We start from the raw sequence: 22278 nt of genomic DNA, 5'->3' as shown, positions 1-22278 counted from the left end.
ATAATAATGCTTAATGAAATATAGAATTCAAACTTTCCAGAATAATTCCTACAAAATGTGTGACTTCTGTCATGATACTTTCCTTTTCCCCTTGGATCAGCATCTATACCTTAAGGAGTCATTCCAATCCCGGGAGCGGAAAGACTTACCTTAGGGAGAAAAAAGGACAGGTATACACTAGCACACACACACATATCCATCCGCACATACACAGACACAAGCAGACATTTGTAAAGGCAAAGAGTTTCAAAAAAGTGTGCTTGTGTGTTTTTTATTGTGTCTATCTACCAGCACTTTCCTGTTCGTTAAGTCACAGCATCTTTGTCAGAACTCCGGAGATGGGAACTTGCCCTTCTGGATACTTCCCACTAACACCAACCTGTCAGAACTCCAGAGATGGGAACTTGCCCTTCAGTATATCCTCTCTTCCCGTTACCCACCAGGCCTCAGCCTCCGCTAATTTCAAGTTGCCGCCACTCATACCTCACCTGTCATTCAACAACATCTTTGCCTCTGTACTTTTGCCTTGACTGACATCTCTGCCCAAACTCTTTGCCTTTACAAATGTCTGCCTGTTTCTGTAAATGTGCGGATGGATATGTGTGTGTGTGCGAGTGTATACCTGTCCTTTTTTCCCCCTAAGGTAAGTCTTTCCACTCACGGGATTGGAATGACTTCTTACCCTCTTCCTTAAAACCCCCATCCTTTCGTCTTTCTCTCTCCTTCCCTCTATCCTGATGAAGCAACCATGGGTTGCGAAAGCTTGAATTTGTGTGTATGTTTGTGTTTGTTTGTGTGTCTATCAACATACCAACACTTTTGTTTGGTAAGTTACATCATCTTTGTTTTTAGATATATTTTTCTTGCAACCCAAGGTTGCTTCACAGGAAAGAGAGAAGGAGAGGGAAAGACGAAAGGATGTGAGTTTTAAGAGAGAGAGTAAGGAGTCATTCCAATCCCGGGAGCGGAAAGACTTACCTTAGAGGAAAAAAAAAGACAGGTATACACTCGTGCACACACACACATATCTATCCTCACACATACAGACACAGGGAGACATATGTCTCTGTCTGCAAAGCATTCTATGTGGGAATGACAAGCAATCAGCTGCCTATGCATTTGAATGGCCAATGACACACTGTGGCAAATTGCAAACCTGACCATCCAATTGCTGAATGAGCTGCGCACCACAACATAAATGACTTCAACAGCTGCTTCACTACAAATTCCATTTGGATACTCCCTTCCACCACAAGTTTCTCTGAACTATGCAGGTAGGAACTGTCTCTCCAGCATATCTTGCCCTATCACAATTCCCATAGCCTAAACTTCTGCTGATATTTTCCGTACTGCCTGACCTTACCTTTTCCTTCTCTTTTGGTCCATATCAATCCTTCTCTGTCCTGATCATGTACTGCCTTCTTCCATAACTCTTCCTGCCCCTATGTGGGCATTCTTTGGAAGAGGACGAGATTAGTGTTTGATGTCCCATTGACAAAAGGTAATTAGAGATGGAGCCCAAGGTCAGATTTTGGAAGGCTTTTGAAAGAAATTGGCTAAGCTTTTACAAAGGAACCATCCTGGCATTTGTCTGAAATGATGTAAAGTAATCAGAAAAAATCTAAATCATGGTGGTAAGACCAAAGTTTGAACCATCATCTCCTGAATGCAAGCGCAGAATGCAACCACTGTGCCACCTCACTCAGTGTGGGCATTCTTCCCTTTCTCCCCTCTTCCCCCCTTTTGGACTAATCTCTCTTTCTCTTTTTCCACCCCATCTCCGTCTTCACCTCCATTTTTCTTTCCTTTACTCCCCTCTCTTTAGTTATCTCTGATGTTCTCTATCCTATGAACTCCTTTTATCTTGTGAAGCCAGTGAGTCATCTGTCAAAAGATCTACCTCACACTATCCCTCTACCCCTCCTTGCCTCATGCATCCTTCCCTACTCCTTCCACTCCTCCATCTACCTAGGTGACTATGCTCATTAACAATCAGTCTTCCCTTGCCTGCAAGAATGCATGTGTGTGTGTGTGTGTGTGTGTGTGTGTGTGTGTGTGTGTGTGTGTGTGCATGCATACTTACATGCATGTGTGTATGCTTTTACCAGAAAAAGAACAAAAAATCAAATTAGCGTGAATAGTGTTTTCTGTTATGTGTTTCTGTGTGTCATGCATTGGTCTGCTAACGGTAAGGTTGCCTTTCCCTGATTTTGCATATTCTTCCATCCAGGAATTTCCATTATCATTATGCTATTCTGATTTTAAATGTGCTATGATGCAATTGTCTTATTAAGCCAGAGTAACATTAAGTAATGGTAATTCACAAATTATGGCTTAATGAAACTAGAATACAAAGTACGTATAGGAATTTAAATATGCTTGAGAAAGTAATACTGTTTTATGTAATCCTACATGTAGGGACTTCTGACATATCTACATTCTATACTACTCTATGTCGTCCACCAACACCAATTCTTCATTGCTCCCTAAAATATCACTTGCTGCAATTATTATTTAATACAAGCAATACTATCAGCAGAACATCTGCAACCGAGCATTATAGCAGAGGTTGAAAATACTGCTTCAGTCATAAATTCCTTTATTTTCACATGACCGTTATTTGATAGTCCTATGTTATTCTTAAATGAAACTGTTGTAAGTTATGGAAGCCAGAAACCATACTCAAATTAGTAAAACTGTTATTAAATGAACTACAATCGTTCTTAAATGTTATGATTTAGTGAAAAACCTAATTTTAATCTTGTTTTCAAAGGGGAAGATGCTTTCTGCAAGAACTGTACAGTGGTGGATGATTCTCAGTCTCAGCTGAAAGATACAAAAATAGTTAAATTTGTTAATGCCTGTGGAAAAGATGAAAAGTGTGATGCATGCTTGCAGATGGCATGCTCTGTTAAGAATCCCAGGTAACACAAGTCTTCTGTTAATGCTGATAAACAATAAATTACATTCAAGTGAAGTCCCTGTTCCAGTAACTTGCAATGGTCATGAACCTTGGAATGATGTCAGTTGCAAAAGTTGTTGCAGTTCCTTTTCTTTCAATTAACAATGAATTTATAACAATTTATATGTAGGTATGTTCTTAAATAGCTTAAGAATTAACGTTAGCAACTCTTCAATTAGTTCAGGAACTGAGTCATCGATATGTACATCAACTGGACTGAGAACTTTGCTGGCTTTCAGGCAATTTCTGCTTCAGAGCTGTAGAGAAACCATACAGACACTTACATCTGAACAGTTACAATGAACCATTTGACTACATTGTGCAGGCACTGTGTTTCAGTTGGGGTTAGGGGTGTGGAGAATGGAGCAAGTGAGCAATGAAAGAAAGTGGGTATGGAATGGAGTGTTGAAGAGGGGAGGCTGGTGACTGGGAGAGAGAGGCAGCAGCTGCATGGTGCAGAAGTGTGGCACAGGAGAGCTCACTCTGGACATTGGCAGGAGGAGATGTGCTTAACACACAATGATGTGGAGGAGGGAATTGTGAGAGGAAAAGAGAACACTGGAAGAGGGGGGTATAACAGAAGAATATGGAGGCCATGGAAAAGAGGGTGTGATTGAAGATTGTGTTATAAGAACAAGCCCCATCAATGCAATTCAGAGACTCTAGTCCTGTGGGGAAGGATTTGGACGGCACAGGTTGTGAATCACTCATTGAAATTCAGCACATTGTGTTCAGCCATTGGCCAGTCAAATCAGGTCTTGCACATAGTTTGGCTACTCTACTGAGGCTCTCACACCATCTGAGCTGCAGTGCTAGCACAATGTAGTCATCCAGGTCAGTGTTGACTATCATGTGTATATATGTGTATATGGGTGTCTGTAGCTCTGAAAGAAGGATTGATCTAAAACCTAGCATATTCCTCAGCTGCATTTTTGTGCCTATACAGGGGATATCATAATTAATAGCTTAAATGCACACAGTTGAAATTACATGATACTAGAAGGAGAAATGTCTCAGTAAACATTGGGTCAAAAATGCATGTCTCAATAGCTACGAGCAATTTCTCATCTTCGATACTGTGAAACAAATCTCTTCTACTGCAAGTTCTTTGCTTTCCATATTTTTGGAAGTGGTAGTATGGACCAAAATAAGAAAAAAATGTCCAGCAAACATGTGCTCTAAAACGCATACCTTAAGAGTTATGAGCACTTGATCATTAGAAGAGTTGTGTTTTAAAGTAGGAAAGATGAACAAGTGCTCACTGTTCTTAAGGAATGCATTTTGGAGCACATGTTTACTGGACTTTTTTTCTTGTTTTGGTCCATACTACCAGTTCCCAAAATGTGGAAATCAAAAAACTTGCAGTAAAAGAGATTTGTTTCACAGTATCGAAGATGAAAAATTGCTCGTAGCTCATTAAATTATGCATTTTTGAACCTATGTTTATTGAGACCTTTTTGTTTCTAGTATCATGTACATTCAACTGAATGTGTTTATGCCATTAATTATGATACACCTTGTATATGATTCCGTGTTTTAACAACTTGGTGAGCTACTACCATCAGTGCTTACATTATTTAGATTCCATCAAGGATTTTCCTTCCATATTTACATAATATAGTTGTTGTTCACATACTTGTAGGGTATTTTACCTATGACGTGCCTCCACGAATATATAATAAATAATTTTCCCACAATTTTCATCTAGTCTTCACTTTCTTAAGGATGAAACTATGAACAAGTTAGCACATCAATGTATTTTACACTTAACTCATTGGAATGGAGGGAAAAAATCAGTGTGTCCTTTTCAAAGGAATAATAGTGGCATTTTCCTTAAGTAACCTGTGGAAATTACAGCAATTCTAAATCTGGATGGCTGGATGGAGAGTTCAGCCACCACTCTCCCATATTCCCCATGGAGTCCTTTGTAACCTGTGGCTGTACAGGTATGAGCAGCCCATAGTGGCTTACCTTCATGCATTCTTTTTAAGAAATTTTGTGACTAAAGCCCTTCTGGCCTGTCATTTATTTTATGCATGACATGTAAGTACTGTCTCTGTCTTGTGTTGTTAGTCAGTACTTACAATTTTATGTAAAAAATTTCTTTTCCCATAAATTTGTAATTATGTTATAGGCCACTTTAAACATTCAAATTCTGATGAAGTCACTCTTAGAAGTGTTGAAACCTGGTTAATAAGACTAAAAATTGTGATTGAGGGCTCATTTGTTTTAATATTTCCCTCCCATATGAAAGACCATTGTCTTTTACTGCACCACCTCATGTTGTGATGACATAGATTGGTGCATGGCAGAAAAACACAGTGGGAAATGTGGGCAAATAGTCCTCATTTCAGGGCATGACAAGAACTGGAGAATGTTGTTTAGTTACTCCAGTCCTGGATAGAATTATATGATGAACGATGCACTCCCTTTTGTATGATCAGCTAGTGTGTGAGGAGTGTTGGCTGTATGTAGGAGAAAGAGGTGCAGGATATTAGTTTCTTGATGACATGCACTAGGTAATGTTGGTTTGTAACTTCAGGAAGACCTGCAGTTCACTATATCCTTTCCTTTCTGAACTATGTGAAAAAAGATTTTTGGCAATGAATTGGTTACAGATATTAAAAATGAGGCATTGTCGTAATCTGTGTGGAACCAACTAAAAGCTACGATTGAAACATGTTTCGAACTGCCATCTGGTCATTCAGGTTTTTCTGTTCCACTATTTTTCATCAAGATACTCACCCCAGTCAGTTTATAGAGCCAGATGAGAACAGTGAGTTTTTCAATCAGACCAGTCAGTCTGTAGAGCCAGATGAGAACAGTGGGTTTTTCAATCAGCTTTCTGAAGAAAGAATTGTTCAAAGGCTCAGCTGTCTGTCAGCTTTTCATTTGTGATGTGCTGCTACTCTGTTCTTATTATATTTAATGAGTAGTTACAATTTATCCTTATAAGATAATGTACCTGAAGTAAATAATGTACTTGAGTAGCAGAAGTGAGCACTAAGAACATTATGTGAAGTAGGTAATCACACACCCTGCAGAGGTCACTTGAGGATCATGGAGTTGTTTCATTCACTTCCACTTCATTTGATCATTAAAGAACTTTGTTGCTTATAATACAAATCAAGTTTCAGCTACAATATGATTTACATAGTCATGATATAAGACATAAAACTGAACCTCATATAGACTAAGCTTCTTAATCTAAGGTTCAGAGTAGAGCTACATACTCTTGTGCAAATGGATGCAAAAAGTTCCCACCTGACAAAAAAGTGATATCAAGACTCAAAGTAAATTCAAAAGAAAGTTTAAAAGATAGCTTATTGACCATTACTTCCACAAATTATCTGTTAACCTATATTCAAGAATGAAAATTCCTTTAATCTGCATAACAAGTAACAGTATACATTGTAAAGCCTCATTGCCAATAATAGTCCATTATAGACCATCCTTTTCTGTTACAAATGTAGCTAACTATTTTTATTTAAAAATACCACTGTAATCAAGTAAATACCAAGCCAATAACAGAAGATAAACAGCAGCTGTTTAGTATAAGTAAAAGAGTAGTGATTTCTTTGAAAATAGTATTCCCTCTAATTTACTATTTATTTACTAGCCACCTGCCCATTGGATCTTGTGTAGTACCACCCGGTCACAGTATTATAGCACTTCTCCTCCTATGGTCCTTATCAGAAACATGCTGTGACATTACAGTAAACAAGTATGGTAGTGACTAAGGGAAACCCGTTACAATGTAAGGAAAACCCATCACAATGTCACTGCATTCAGGGCAATTGTGCATATTCTGACAAGTAGCCCTGCATGTCCTCATGAAATATTTTCAGTAGTTCAGGCAAGTCATCCATAATCTTGAATATCCATGAGAGTGGAAAACTGAAGAAGATGTCATGGAAGTGGAGGTGAAAAAGAGCTTATATTCAATTTTACTGGGGAGAGAAAAAGCAGAATAGGGTAATGTTACCTCTACAGAAAACTATCTTCTGAATGAAAGAAATCATAGGAAAGTCAGAAAGAATAGTAACACACATTTTGAAAAACTGTAAGGAAATAGAAGTAACCAAGGAAAAAATTTAAAGTCCTAAAAAATTAAGGCATTCCAGGAAAGTAGTTTCCCTAAGTGACTTTGATAAAGCACTAAAGCACTTACCGTATCCAAAGAAGCATTGTGAGCAGAAGGATGAACTCCTAGTGTTGAGAAAGATGCTTATTTATATTTTCAAAAAAATGAGGTGAAACATTTCAGAAAATTTTGAAAGAGATGGGATATCTTTTCAAAAGATTTAAATATAAGAGAACCATCCTAACAGAACATTTCAACATTGTTGCAAAGCATGCAGAATACTTGAGAGCAATCAGAAACAATGAAATCAGCCAAATAAACCAGGGTATTCATGTAGAGAATGTGGATGCACCTACATTATACCATAAAAAAGTGTTGGCAACATGAATAAATTCCAAGTTTAACGAATAATGACAGAACAGGTCAAAGAGCTATTGTCCACACTAAGGAGCAATGGGATTCAAAATCTAAATCATAAGATTATCACAATTATATGAACAGGATAATATCAATAACATTAGAAGTGAAACTGATTCCTAACATCCTAACACACAAATAAAGCACCCACTATTGCAGTTAAAATATAAAACTGATTGTCTCATTCAAAACAATATTAGTTTTGAATTTAGCTTAACAAGAAATGAGTTTTTAAAAACTGTGTTATAATGAGTGAAGAAAAAAATGTTTATTCCTAAAAAAATAACCATAGATTCTTTATCTAAGATTACCCATCATGATTGATGAAAAGCTTGCAAACATGTAAAAGGAATTGAAAACAAATATAGATACATAGATGGGCTAGTGGAAAGCAATAGAAAATATAATAATCAATGTTTATTGCTGTGAAGTGTGTAGATGAATATACAGCACATGACGAAAACAGGGATTTGGAAACTGACATGGCAAATGTAATTTGAATGGATTCCAGTGAAACTGATACAACAGATGAAGAACTTAGCACCTACCCCTTGTGTGAAGGACCAGAGAGCTGAAACTACACTGCTCTCTGAGACTGCAGATGTGTGTGCAAGTTGCACTTGCATGAGTGTGTGTGTGCGTGAGTGTATGTGTGTCTACTGCCGACAAAGGCCTTAATGACTGAAAGTTACGAGTGTGTGAATCTTTTTATTGTGTCTATCGCAACTCAGTGTTTACACTATATGTGAGTAGCAACTTTCCTTCTCTCATATTGTTACATTCCATCTTGGATTTTCCATTGTTTAACTTTTTGTATGCAATTATACAACTTATTATGTATCTGCATTTAATTTTTAAGTTGTGGATTGAAGTGTAAATTATTGTCAAATGTTATCAAAATATTGTCATGCCATATAGATATGTCCTCACTTGTCTTTCAGATACTTTTACAGTACAGTACAGAACATTGTGTAACATGGCAGAGAACTGATGAATCATTTGATAAGCACTCAGAGACTAACCTAGTGTAACTATATGTAAATCTATGACTGCTTTAGAAATGTCCAAATCCATTCATTTGATAATTCCCTTATGTTATAGGAGAACAGTGGGATCAACCATGTCAAACACTACTGTGAAGCTAGGAATATTCCTATTACATTCTTTTCATCTTTCATAAGTTTTAGAACATTGTAAATACAATCATATATATAGCTTCTGTTACTTTGTTGCTTCTGGAGCAATAATATAGTGATGGTACATCATTCTTTATGATTAATCCTACTAACAAATAATGTATAACACAATCTAAGACCTTTGACAAACTGGAGATCAAAGTAATCAGCCCGTAATTTCATACATGATCTCCCTTTTCTTGTTTTTGACTGCATATGCTTTTGGCTAGTGTATATGATTTTTTTGTTTAGCACTTTTGGAAGAGTTTATGACTGCAATGAGATGTTACACAATATTGTTAAAGGTTCTATTAACCTTTGTAAACAATTCCTTATTATCAGGTGATCCACACAGTCAATGCCAGCCACAAATGTAGGGTTCCTTTAGCTGGCATAATGTTGTTAAGCTGTTTAATCATAGTTTATTGTTAATGCAGCATAAAGTTCAGGTTCCTATAATTTGCTTGTCCCTTGTTAATGTAGTTCTTGCTGGTTTCTAAGAAACACAATGAATGTATGAATGAATGACTGAAATACACATATTTATTGTACTTTCATTCATCCATTTATTATGTTCCAAGGAGGAAAACCTTCAGTGATGTGGAGCAAGTTAAAACATGCATGAACAAAAGTTAAGCAAATCTTAGAAGCTTTATCTTATTCGTAGCTTAATATTTCTTAATTACATTAGTAATTTTCAAAGAAAATAGCTACCTACATCTTTAAACACTTAATCCTGCTTACAGTACATTACTGCTGGTCATGTGGGTTTACAATGATAGTGCTACTTACTATGTAGCTAACCGGACTCCACAGTCCTTGAATCTAGTTATTCAGGTAATTTTGCTTTTCCCTAAATCACTTCCAACAGGATTGGTCATACTGTAATGAACTATAATGTGAAATGCATTTTCTGACCATAATATAAAATTAAGGCCCTTTTAGGATCCATAGAGTATTATTTGGGTTTGCATGTGGTGTGTGTGTGTGGTTTTGGAGCTTATATGTGCTTAATGCTGACATTATCAGCATCCCATTGTACTGGTGTCAGTTCTGCTAAGGAATATGACAACATGGGGATTCTGGCATGCACTTCCAGCCGTTAGGATATATGACATGCCAAAACTAAAAGGAATTGGTTGATAACACAACACATGCCTGACCTGTCTTTCACAATGACCATTCTGAGAAAAGGACACTTCAAGCTGGACTAACTCAACCACCAAACTTTCATGGTCTGAGATGATGAGGACCCTGTGAACCATAGTACGTATGTCAGAACAAAAAATGTTGATAGAAAAATTAAAAATCTCCTGAAGATGCAATGACACATACCAAGAGCTTTTACACACCAGTCCTATATTATAACAAAGTCAATAAGCAGCCATGTTAGAGAGTGAGAACAGTTGATACCTTCTCTGTAGCAACCAATGCAGCCATGGCAAGTGATGTTAGGTTAACATTAGCCACTACTTTGCTCCATAAATACCTCAGAGTTTTAGCTTGTAAGGCAGTCAGTCAGTCAAACATGGATCAACTGCACACATAACATACATTCCCTGACAACAGTAAAGTGACAACAGGCACAAGTCCATTGTAGATTTGTTGCAAGTTGCTGAGAAATGATAGTTGTTTCTGGGATAGAAGGATACTTCACCCTAATCACCAGTTGCAGAGCTCACCATCACAGCCTGCCGCTGTCACAGATGGTGGGACACGGGAGTCTTTCCTATCGCCCCTGGTCACGACATCTGGCTCTCTGACAGACCAACCAGGGCCTACCTGAATGGCAGGCCAAGATTGTCATACTACAGGGCAACACAGCAACCATCATCATGTATCAACAGATATGCTGGTCAGTGGGATGAGGTACAGCACCTCCCAATTGAGCCAGCACCAGCGCCATCATGGGCAGCAAACTGCCACAGCAGCTGGTGGCCATGAGCAATGAGCAATGGACTGAAAGGCATCAACAGCTGATGTCAACAATGAGTCAAGACACACCATAACTCATGGAAATAAATAACTAAATTCTGGATCTTCTTTCATTGCCCATACTGGTGACAACACTCACCACCATCCTTCCAAAGAAAACAGGCAAGTAGTGAACTGGGAATGTGCGTCCTGACACAGAACTATCTCTACTTCCTCCCTCTCAACAGTTGTCTCTTGCAGCAGTTAGTGTTGTACTCAGTCACATATTTTGCAGGTGTATTTAGTTTGCTAGTAGATTAAAATGATCATTAGTGGAACTGCTTTATGAAAAGAGAACAAGAGATAATATCTACAGTTACTGGTCAGTGATTTTGCTAACTGCTGATTATTAAGTTTCTGAGAAAGTGATGAATAGTAAAATGGTGACACATCTCAGTAAACATAATTTTTTGGGACTTGCAGTTTGACTTCAGCAAAACAGTATCTGCAAATAATGCAGTTGACTCTTTTGTGTATGAGACACTAGCAGGGCCAAACGGTGGACTGAAGGCAGCAGGATTTTATTTTTATTTAATAAAAGCATTTGATTATGCAGACCATGCAATATTTTTGTGTAATTGAAACATTAAGCAGAAGGTTGTTCTCCAGTGCCAGCAAATGGGGAAGAAGTTTGACTCTGACCGGGGTAAGATATGTGTGTGTGTGTTTGGGGGGGGGGGGGGGGGCAGGGGGGGCAGGGGGGGGGAGGGGGGGCACATGGTTCTGTTTTTGAGCTGTTGCTTTTCTTGATGTATATTGATGATCTGGCACAAAACAGGGCATATAACTATATAACTCAAAAGTATTTCTCTTTGCAGATGACACAAGTGTTATTATGGAAGACTTGGAATATAATATAAGTAATGTTGCTAATAAGGTATTAGTTGGTAAAACTAGCATGTGGCTTGCAGAGAACAGATTAATATTTATGTGCACCAAAATGCAATGCATACTGTTTTTGACCTGTGCCTCTTGTAAAAGTAAAATTTTACTGTCACATGGTGGTCAAGGTTAGTGAAGTAATGGCTAGTGGTTGATGAAAAGTTTCCTTGGATTCAAGGTCTTGTCCAGAAACTGAATGCTGTTCTCTTCAACTAGAGACACTGAAATGTAGAGACTTGTTTATTTTGATTTAGGGCACTCTGTTGTCTCAATTAGTGCTACATTTTGGAGTAACTCTTATGTACTTACCAAGAATAATCTTATGCCAGAAAAGGATGGCCAGACTGATCTGTGGTGTCATTTCACTTATATGTGTAGGTCATCATTCAGGTGTCATATACCTCTGTCATCTGGTGCATATATTTGACAGTATTGGCGAATTCAGAACAGACTATAAAATTAATTCAGTGGACACTAGATGGAAAAACGATATGCAATTGGATAACACTTTGTTTGGCAATATACAGAAACATGCATACTATTCTTCAAGTTTTTTCAGTATGCTTCCAGCTCAACTGAAAAACTAAATGAAAACCCCAAATATTCAAATCCAAGTTGAAAGGTTTGCTTGTTGCACATCTCTCACATTGTTTCCTTTTTATATATAAATTTTCTAATCACCTTCTTGTAAACTATGTCCTGACATATTCAATAGCCAAGTAGTTTTGGCTAGCATTGTCTCCAGAAACTGATAAATAAACAAAATTAGAGTCTGTCATCATTTACTGTGCTTTTATGGAAAATCTTAGTTACCATATCAAATTTTCACTCTGCAGCAGAGTGTGTGCTGGTTTGAGTATTCCTGGCATATTAAAACTTTGTGATAGACTAGGTCTTGAATATGGGATGTTCGCCTTTTGCAGGCAAGTGCTTTATCACAGAGATACCCAAGCATGGCTCATGATCCACCCTCAGAGAGTTACTTCTGCCAGTAACTCATCTCCTGCATTCCACAATTCTTAGAAGTTCTCCTGTGCAACTTGTGGAACTAGCACTCCTGGAGGAAAGGATATTGGGGAGATATGGCATTGTTACTTTTGGTCAACACCTCCAATTCATTGCCCACAGCCTAGCTTTCTGTATTAAGGACACAATTCACTTCTTTCATCACCTGTCAACCTCCCATCCCAATTTCCTGGACACTTGCTAGTCAGTGTTTGGGACACCTCCATATCTACCAACAGCCCCATGCCCTTGGTCTTGCCACTGTAATGGCAAAGTCTTACAGATTACAAACCCATCTTTATACAACTGATGAACTGTATCCTTACCTTTAACTTTGAGGAAGATACAAAAACGGATCCACAGAATAGCTTCTAGCATCTGTATAGCACACACAAGTGCCAGCATGTTTATGAGTCAGTTTGAGGAACTGTTCCTAGCCAGTCAAGATACGGAACCCCTTGTGGGTTCAGGGCCACTGAAGACTCCTTCATGATCTGGACTCCAGGCCAAATCCCTCTATCCTCATTCTCACACAGTTTCAAAATCTTCTCTCCTATCTACATCTACATGTACATACACTACTGGCCATTAAAATTGCTACACCACAAAGATGACGTGCTACAGATGCGAAATTTAACTGACAGGGAGAAGATGCTGTGATATGCAAATGATTAGCTTTTCAGAACATTCTCACAAGGTTGGCACCTGTGGCGACACCTACAACATGCTGACATGAGGAAAGTTTCAACTGATTTCTCATACACAAACAGCAGTTGACTGGCGTTGCCTGGTGAAATGTTGTTGTGATGCCAGGAGTAAGGAGGAGAAATGCATACCATCACGTTTCCGACTTTGATATAGGTCAGATTGTAGCCTATCGTGATTGCAGTTTATCATATTGCGACATTGCTGCTCACATTGGTCGAGATCCAATGACTGTTAGCAGAATATGGAATTGGTGGATTCAGGAGGGTAATACGGAACATTGTGCTGGATCCCAATGGCCTCAAATCACTAGCAGTTGAGATGACAGGCATCTTATTCGCATGGCTGTAACGGATCGTGCAGCCATGTCTCGATCCCTGAGTCAACAGATGGGGATGTTTGCAAGACAACAACCACCTGCACAAACAGTTCGACGATGTTTGCAGCAGCATGGGCTATCAGCTCAGAGACCATGGCTGCAGTTACCCTTGATGCTGCATCACAGACAGGAGCACATGCAATGGTGTACTCAACAACAAACATGGGTGCACAAATGGCAAAACGTCATTTTTTCATATGAATCCAGGTTCTGTTTACAGCATCATGATGGTCACATCTGTGTCTGTCAACATCACGGTGAATGAACATTGGAAGCATGTATTCATCATCACCGTACTGGAGTATTGCCCGGTGTGATGGTATGGGGTGCCATTGGTTACACATCTCGGTCACCTCTTGTTCGCATTGACAACGCTTTGAACAGTGGACTTTACATTTCAGATGTGTTACGACCAATGGCTCTACCCTTCATTCGATCCCTGTGAAACCTTAAATTTCAGCAGGATAATGCACGACCACATGTTGCAGGTCCTGTATGGGCCTTTCTGGATACAGAAAATGTTCGACTGCTGTCCTGGCCAGCACATTCGCCACATCTCTCACCAATTGAAAACGTCTGGTCAATGGTGGCCGAGCAACTAGATCGTCACAATATGCCAGTCACTACTCTTGATGAACTGTGGTATTGTATTGAAGCAGCATGGGCAGCTGTACCTGTACATGCCATCCGAGCTCTGTTTGACTCAATGCCCAGGCGTGTCAAGGCCATTATTACGGCCAGAGGTGGTTATTCTGGGTACTGATTTCTCAGGATATATGCACCCAAATTGCATGAAAATGTAATCACATGTCGGTTCTAGTATAATATATTTGTCCCATGAATACCCATTTATCATCTGCATTTCTTCTTGGTGTAGCAATTTTAATGCCCAGTAGTGTAGATATTCCACAAGTCGCTATATGCTGCACAGCAAAAAATATCTTGTAACAGTACCAATCATTGCCCTTACTGTTCCACTTGCACATAGAGTAAGAGAAAAATGACTGTCCATATGCCTCTATATGAGGCCTAATTTCTCATGTATTAACTTCATCACCCTTATGTGAAATATATGATGGTGACAGTAGGTTCATCCTGCAGTCAGCTTCAAATGCCTGTTCTCTGAATTTCCTCAATCATGTTCCTTGATAAGAATATTGCCTCCCCTTCAGGAATACCCATTTGAGTTCCTGAAGAATCTCTGTAACACTTATGTGTTGTTTGAATCTTCCAATAACAGATCCAGCAGCACACCTCTGAATTGCTTAGGTGTCCTCCTTTAATCCAACCTGGTGAATGTGGCCTTTCTTACATCGGACAAACAACTCGTACTGTCCAAGAAAGATGTACAGAACACTGGAGCTACACACGACTTTTACAACCTAAGAAGTCAGCAGTGGCAGGGCACTGTATTGATAATGGTCACAGTATGTTGTATGACAATTTCGAAATTTTGGCAACTACATCATCCTTTTGGGACTCGATAGTGAAGGAGGCGATTGAAATTCGCTTGACAACAAATTTAATTAATAGAGATAGTGGTTTCAATCTTGATGAATCATGGAATCTGGCACTTGCTGTAATAAACTCACAAAGACATCATCACAGTGGAGCTCACAATGATATATTGGTATGCCAACACAGATCAACTGCAGAGTCATAGATACAACTCGCGCATTATGCACGTCTCTGCCGCCGAACAACGTCTTTGGCGCATTTGCATCTGTGGCCGCATGCGCAGTCGCGTGGTACACGAGTATAAAGGGACGAAGCGAGCACTGGAGCGGCAGACTTGCGGCTCACTCTGAAGATGGCTGAACATTATACAGCCGAAATATTACAAGAAGAAGGAGATTTCTGCACACTTGAAACTTAATGGAATAGCATCACATGATCTGGATATCTACACCCTACAATCATTAGAAATTCTTTGAATGTTTCTAGAACTGTCACAGTGGAATCAAATGCCCAGAAAAAACATCCAGAAGTTAACTTGCTCTCTCCTATACCTGTTATACACAGCTAGATAACTTCACTGTCACATTCAGTTTCAACTCCAATAGAAACAATATTTTGGTGTACTGCAATGAACCCCCCCCCCCCCCCCCCCCCAAAATATATGTGTCTAATCTACCTTTCTGGTAAGTGGTCTATCACTCATTAAATATCTCAGAGCTTCCTACTTTGGTGTCTAGCCAGTTATCGGTCCAGATAATAATTTGACCATGAGAACTTTCCTGGAGGGTAGTGAAAATTCAGTATCTTTGTTATGAAGACTTTGTCAGTTTACTAATAAAATTTTGACAGTCAAAGTGTCTTTACTCTGAAAGTAGTTTGTTATCACTGTCTGAAAATTAAATTACTGCTTAGCCTAAAATAAACCCTTGTGCACTCCTCGAGTAGTCCTCTACCTGTGTGGCTGTTTTGTTCATGTAGTGCACCCTTGACCTATCAAGGGAAGTCTTACAATTTCCCACCCAATAACACAGGTCTATAAATCTGCAGCAAAGTTCATCACAGAGTTGACAAAGCCTTTGGCTGAGACCTTCCACTCAGTTTCAGACCAAAGGGCCCTGATGGGCTCTGGGAACAATGTTGTGAATTGCAAGCACTGCTTGCAACCTGTGTGTGAGGGCAGCTGTCTTCATCAACTCCTCCAGTTGCCTGTAGGAATTGAGGATAGCCTCAGAGGCTATGTGACAGTTATCATTGGTGCCAGTGTGAGCCACAATGTGCAGATGATTGCACCCTGCATGCTCGATAGCTCCACATTCTGAGTGAGGCTGTCCAGAAGATATACTGAGTGCACATTGGCTTTCTTTCCAGCAGTGAATGAAATCTTCCTCAGGGGCTCCGAAACACACCTAATGTTGGAGTTCCTGATTATCAGCAAGCCCTTGCATGTGCCTGCTCAGTCCCTGCTGAAGAACTGACCGCATGTTTACTCACATGAAAAGTAGGTGCCCAGCCTCCACATTGGCCCTCGGCCACTAGTGACATGAATGCTTTGCATCCCGCCACATACAGTGCAGTGAGGGCAGACCCACTGCATTCAGTACAAGGTGCCTCAACAGCAGGGCCCATGACCAAAACAAGTGACAACTGAGGTGTCCCATGTAATATGCCAGAATCTCCACCACCACTATACAAAGAGCAAGCAGCCTGAAGATGGCTGATTATAGCCAAAACCACATTCAACTGTTTGTGAACTGAGGCCAGCTCCTCCTGCTTGGCCAGCTCCTCCTGCTATTGCTCACAGAGTATGTATTTTCTACCCTTCTTGGCAAGACTAACTGAAAAAGTAAAATATAAAAGCTCACAGATACCTAGACACTCAACTTGCTAACCTCCTGAGTTGTCAGCAATAGATGCTGATACCTTCATGAACTGTGTAGCTACCTGTTGTTTCCTGCCCACTTATCTATGCGCACACATTGCCAAGGTGATTGCGAATCAGGCCAAGCAGAGAACTTTTGTGGTGGAATGGACTGATTTTCTTCACATGTGTGACACTGTGATGTTCATACCCTGCCACGTACAGTGTTGACATGCAAACTGTTTCATATGAACAGTCCACCAGTGTCCTTGGTGAAGTAAGAGCAACACTTTATTTTCCAAGGCTTTAGGGATGAACAAATGTGACTGTCTAATGTCATTTTGAACAAGAATCACACCTTGCTGTATAGTGAGGCTATGCCGATGTGCAAAGTATCAGCACACTACAGAGTACTTTATGCTGTGCAATGAGTGAGGCCAAGATGTGCAAATGTATTGTAGCAAAATGTTCAAATCTGAATCAGCTTCCCTGGTCTGTGTAATTTTCCTATAGTTCGCAGGAAAGGAATGAAGTAATTCAGAATCCTGAGCATCGATGTGACATCAAGATGCAGCAGAAGCATCAAGGTCTGTATCAGGGCCAATCGGAGGATATGAAAGCACATCTACATTACCATGTTTAGCCGTCTGATGATACACAATCTCGTACTGGTACTGAGACAACAAGAAAGCCCATCATTGCAATTTTTGGGCAGATCACACAGGAACAGGCTTCATCGGATGAAACAAGGACTACAATGGCTTGTGATCCACTACTAAGTAGAATTTTCTGCCATACAAGTAGTGATGGAATTTGGTGACAACATGCACAATAGCCAGTCCTCTTTCTCTGTTTGTGAATAGTTACACTGAGCTTTGGACAACACTTTTGATATGAAAACAACAGGCCTGCCTTTATAACCAATTCTTGTGAAAGCTCTGCACTGATTCTGTAAGAAGAAGTGTATCTTGGAACACCAACTGGTTGTTCAGGATCAAAGTGAACCAAGTATCAATCACTGAGTAATGTACCTTTAAGTTTTTGAAAAGCTTCTTGGCACTTAGCTGTCCAAGCAATGGGGACATTTTCTGTGACACAAGTGATGCAATGGAGCTGTGATTTGTACAGTAGGAACTATAATAGTTCATTTTCCCTGAAACCTACTACAACTCTGTGACATTGCAAGGAACTGGCAAATCTCGTATGGCTAACAAATGTAATTGAAGAGAAGGTACAACTGGACTGCTTATGACATGATCAAGGTGTGTAATTCAGGTTTAAAAAAGTTACATTTGTCCAGTTGACACTTTAGTCCAGCATCAGATAACACACAAAACAAATCACGCAAATTTGGAATGTGTTTTTCAGATGTATGATCTGCTAAGGCAATATTGCCCAAATAGTTTGAACAGTTTGACACTTGAGTAGTCAGTTTTTCCAAATACTGTTGGAAAATGGCAGGTGTGGAAGCACTGCCAAAAGGCAAGCACAAATATTTAAACAATCCTAAATGAATGTTCATAACACACACTTTTTTGAGATTCTTCATCTAGTGGTATTTGAAGATATGCGTCACGCAAATCAAGTTTTGTAAAATAACGACCAGTGCCTAATCTGTCATGAATCCTTTGGGCATGGCAATGGATAAGTATGAATCACAGTTTGGAGGTTGACTGTAGACATAAAGTCAATACAGAGGTGAATTTGACATGAAGGTTTGGGGAACAAAACCAGTGGACGTGCCCAGTTGAAGATTCTATGAATAATACAGCAGCGACTTATGAACTGTATTGTTTCACTTGTATTAGTAGTTGTATACACTGAAGAGACTTCTTATTTGACTATCACCAACTGATTATGACATACCATTGTAAATTCACAAAGTAAGGTATTGTCATTTATCTTACTGTAATAAAAATTCATTAATATGATTTGCTTGAATTGTGGTCTACACCCCATTTTCAATGAGTAGGCAGGACATAACACTACCTGTTCAGAAGAAAGGACAACTGAGCTACAGACTTCCTGGATTTACCGTTACAAAACATGAGATTAGACCTCTTGAATACAAAAAACTTGCACAGAATATAAGTAGTATATACTACCAAGAAATCACAGGAGGAGCCAAATACTTAACTTACTACCATGGAGATGTGTCACAGGTGACAGTTATAGCCAGCCTAAGTGGCTAACTATGCTGAATCAAGTGATCACTAGTTTTCAGAACAAACAAAAGAGCAACTACTGCACTACTAACCCCTGACAAAACATGAGAATAAATCTATTAAATACAAAAACACACAAGAAATTTAAGCAATATATACTGTAAAGAAAACACAGGAAAAACTAAATACTTCCTTTTTGTGTTCTCCTCAACCCACTGTGTTACCTACCTGGATGCTGACCTCCAATTCACTAACTGATTGATAAATACCTTGTTCATGTCGAGCCCACAAACCATCAGTATTACCTTTACATTGACAGCTGCTGCTTCTTCCACATTAAAAGGCATCTCCCTTGTTCTTTGGACACTTATTCATGAAGCATCTGCAGTGTATCAAAGATCTTACTGAGATCTTCACGGACAAGCACTATCATCCAAACTTATTACACAAACTGATATCCCATGCCATATCCATGCACACCCCTAATCCTCCAACTGCCCATGTGAACAAGCTACATAGGAACACATACTCACATTACCCAATATCTTACCACACTGGAACAACTTATGCAGATTCTTTGCCTTGGTTTCCACTACCTATAATTGTGCTGCAGTTGTCCTCATTTCTTCTAAAATGGTGGTTTGCAACTCAACCAATTTACAAAATATCCTGGCCCATTCTTATGCCATCCATTATCCAGAAAACTTTCCACTTGGGTAATATTCCTCCACTGTTGAATACCTAGTTTCAAGACCTGTCCTACGCCCTCACCCAGCACATTCTACTCCAGTCCTGTCATAGGCATAGCATATTCTATCAGAGGCAGGGTAACCTATTAAAGCAACCATGTTGTAACTATTGCATGGTCTTTTGTGTGGCCATGATCACAAAAAAAGTCACCCATCGAAATGAATGACCGTTGCCAAACTGTGGTCTACGTTACAGTTGACCACTGAGTTACAGAAAATGCTCTTTGAGCTCAATGTACTTGGCTTAAATGGATGCTTCAAAACCTACACCAACTGGATGATGCTGCCCTCCTCTCACTCCTCCAATAACAACTTCCTTGATCAGCCTTACACTCATTCATTCTTTGGTCCCACAATCCTCCAGACTTCCATCTCTGCTAGCCTCTTCCTGCACTCTCCTACTCCAATCGTCCCCAAATATCCCCCCCCCCCTCCCCCCTCCTACCAACACACAAAGATAATTCCATCACTTCATCATATATCAGGTACCAGGTCACAAACTTTTTCAAGCCAAGCGCAAGTCTTAGCCAGGTGGTACAGGATATAGGTTCCTTGTGCAAGGGATTCACAAAGCATGATCATGTGATGGTAGTGGGGGAAGTGGGAAACAGTATTGATAGGGATCAGGGCTACAGAATTGAGTGTGACCTGGTGAAAATAGCCTTGGCAACGACCCATACCAATGTTGGGCTGGTGCCTGCGGCATGATCAGCCCCAGTTGAACCGCTCCGTCAGGAGGGTAAATATGAAGTTGGATCAGTTGTGTAGGGCGGCCACTCTGTCAGACATTGGATTGGTTCCTGTCGAGGCTATTGATAGGGGGGATTTCACAAGGCATGGCCTAAATCTCAATAGGAAAGGGAAGGGTAAACTGGCAGTGTTGTTAGCGAAATCCATAAGGGGAGACACTAGTACTCATGGATGTACCTCTTTTTTAGACTAATATCAGTGTCCAATAAGAAGTTCAGGCAGGCAGGTGCTAAAGAGGATCAAAACTCATAAAATTCTCACAACAGGAAAGTAAATAATAATGTTACCATATTTAACCAAAATATTGGTGGATTAAAGAAAAAAAGTAGATTCTCACAGAAGTGAAGTAAAAAATAATGTTACCATTTTCACCAAAATATTCCGTGATTGAAGAATAAAGTAGATGAGCTCCTGGTTTGTTTAGATGACATTGAATCTGATAATGTAGTAGATATACTATGCCTGTCTGAGCATCACATTGTGTCTGATATGGAAAAGGTAAATATCAGTGGTTATAAACTAGCTGCATGTGTGAGTAGAGAGAATAAGGTGGGTGGAGGAGTTGCCACATATGTCAATAGTTATCACTGTGTAGAAAGCTTAGATACAAAAAAGTTTTGTCTAGAGCAACATATAGAAGCATGTGCCTGTCAACTTAAACTGAAGGAGGGCTCTTTTATAATTGTAACAGTATATAGGTCCCCTTCAGGAAACTTTCATTTATTCCTGGAAAACTTGGATGCCTTGTTGTGCTATCTGTCAGATAGGGGAAAGCAAATTATTATTTGTGGGGACTTCAATGTTGATTCACTGAAAGAGTGTAATAGGAAGAATGACCTGGAAGTCTTGCTCGGTTCCTTCAATTTGACATCTGTCATTAATTTTCCTACTCGGTTAGTAAAGAACAGCAGCACATTGATAGATAACACTTTTATAGACCAAGAGAGGTTTAAAAACATAAATTCTTGTCCTGTTGAGAATGGGCTTTCTGATCATGATGCTCAGCTAGATACAGTATATGACATAGTTCCATTCAGTAATTCAAAACTACCCTCCAAAGTTGTGTGTTCAATAAATGCCTCAACAATTAGAAATTTCAGAGAAAATCTTCAGCAGTTAGACTGGAATGAGGTGTAGAAGGAACCTGATGCTAATTTAAAATATAACTTATTTCATGATACACTTGTAAGAGAATTTGAAAACTGTTTCCCCAAGAAAGTAATTAAATATAATTACAGGAAACTATGCAGAAAATCTTGGCTTACTAAAGGAATAAAAATATCTTGTAACCACAAAAGGGAACTGTATCTAACAACAAGAAAGAGTAATGACCGAGAAACAGCCAAATATTATAAAAACTACTGAGCTACATTAAGAAATGTTATTAAAAAGTCCAGAAGCATGTGCATCATGTCTGAGATTAATACCTCTGATAACAAAATCAAAACAATTTGGAATATTATTACAAGGGAGACAGGACAACCAAGAGTACAGGATAATGGCATCACCATCAAAGCAAATGGAAACTTGATAAACAACAAGCCAGAAGTTGAAAACATTTTGAATAATCATTTTTTAAATGTTATATAGAAAATAAGGTCTAAATGTTCATTAGAAGAAGCAAGGCAGTTAATGGAAGAGGCCTTACTCTTACCATTTGATATAATTGAAATTCTACCCACCTCTCCATTTGAAAGTAGGAAGATAATAAACTA

At 39.2% G+C, this 22278-nt stretch overlaps 1 protein-coding gene across 1 annotated transcript in view; it reads left to right on the top strand.

Annotated features, from left to right (window-relative positions):
• Positions 1-22278, top strand: part of LOC126481907 (integrin alpha-PS5-like) — a 553290-nt gene that overhangs the window by 414697 nt on the left and 116315 nt on the right. Inside the window, exon 15 of the mRNA XM_050105865.1 lies at positions 2774-2924. Coding sequence (XP_049961822.1) covers positions 2774-2924 — 151 coding nt within the window. The remainder of the gene's footprint in view (positions 1-2773; positions 2925-22278) is intronic.

Source organism: Schistocerca serialis, chromosome 5 (assembly GCF_023864345.2).
Source record: "Schistocerca serialis cubense isolate TAMUIC-IGC-003099 chromosome 5, iqSchSeri2.2, whole genome shotgun sequence".
In the NCBI taxonomy this organism is placed as follows: Eukaryota; Metazoa; Arthropoda; class Insecta; order Orthoptera; family Acrididae; genus Schistocerca; species Schistocerca serialis.
This window is presented reverse-complemented; position numbering and strand designations above follow the sequence as displayed.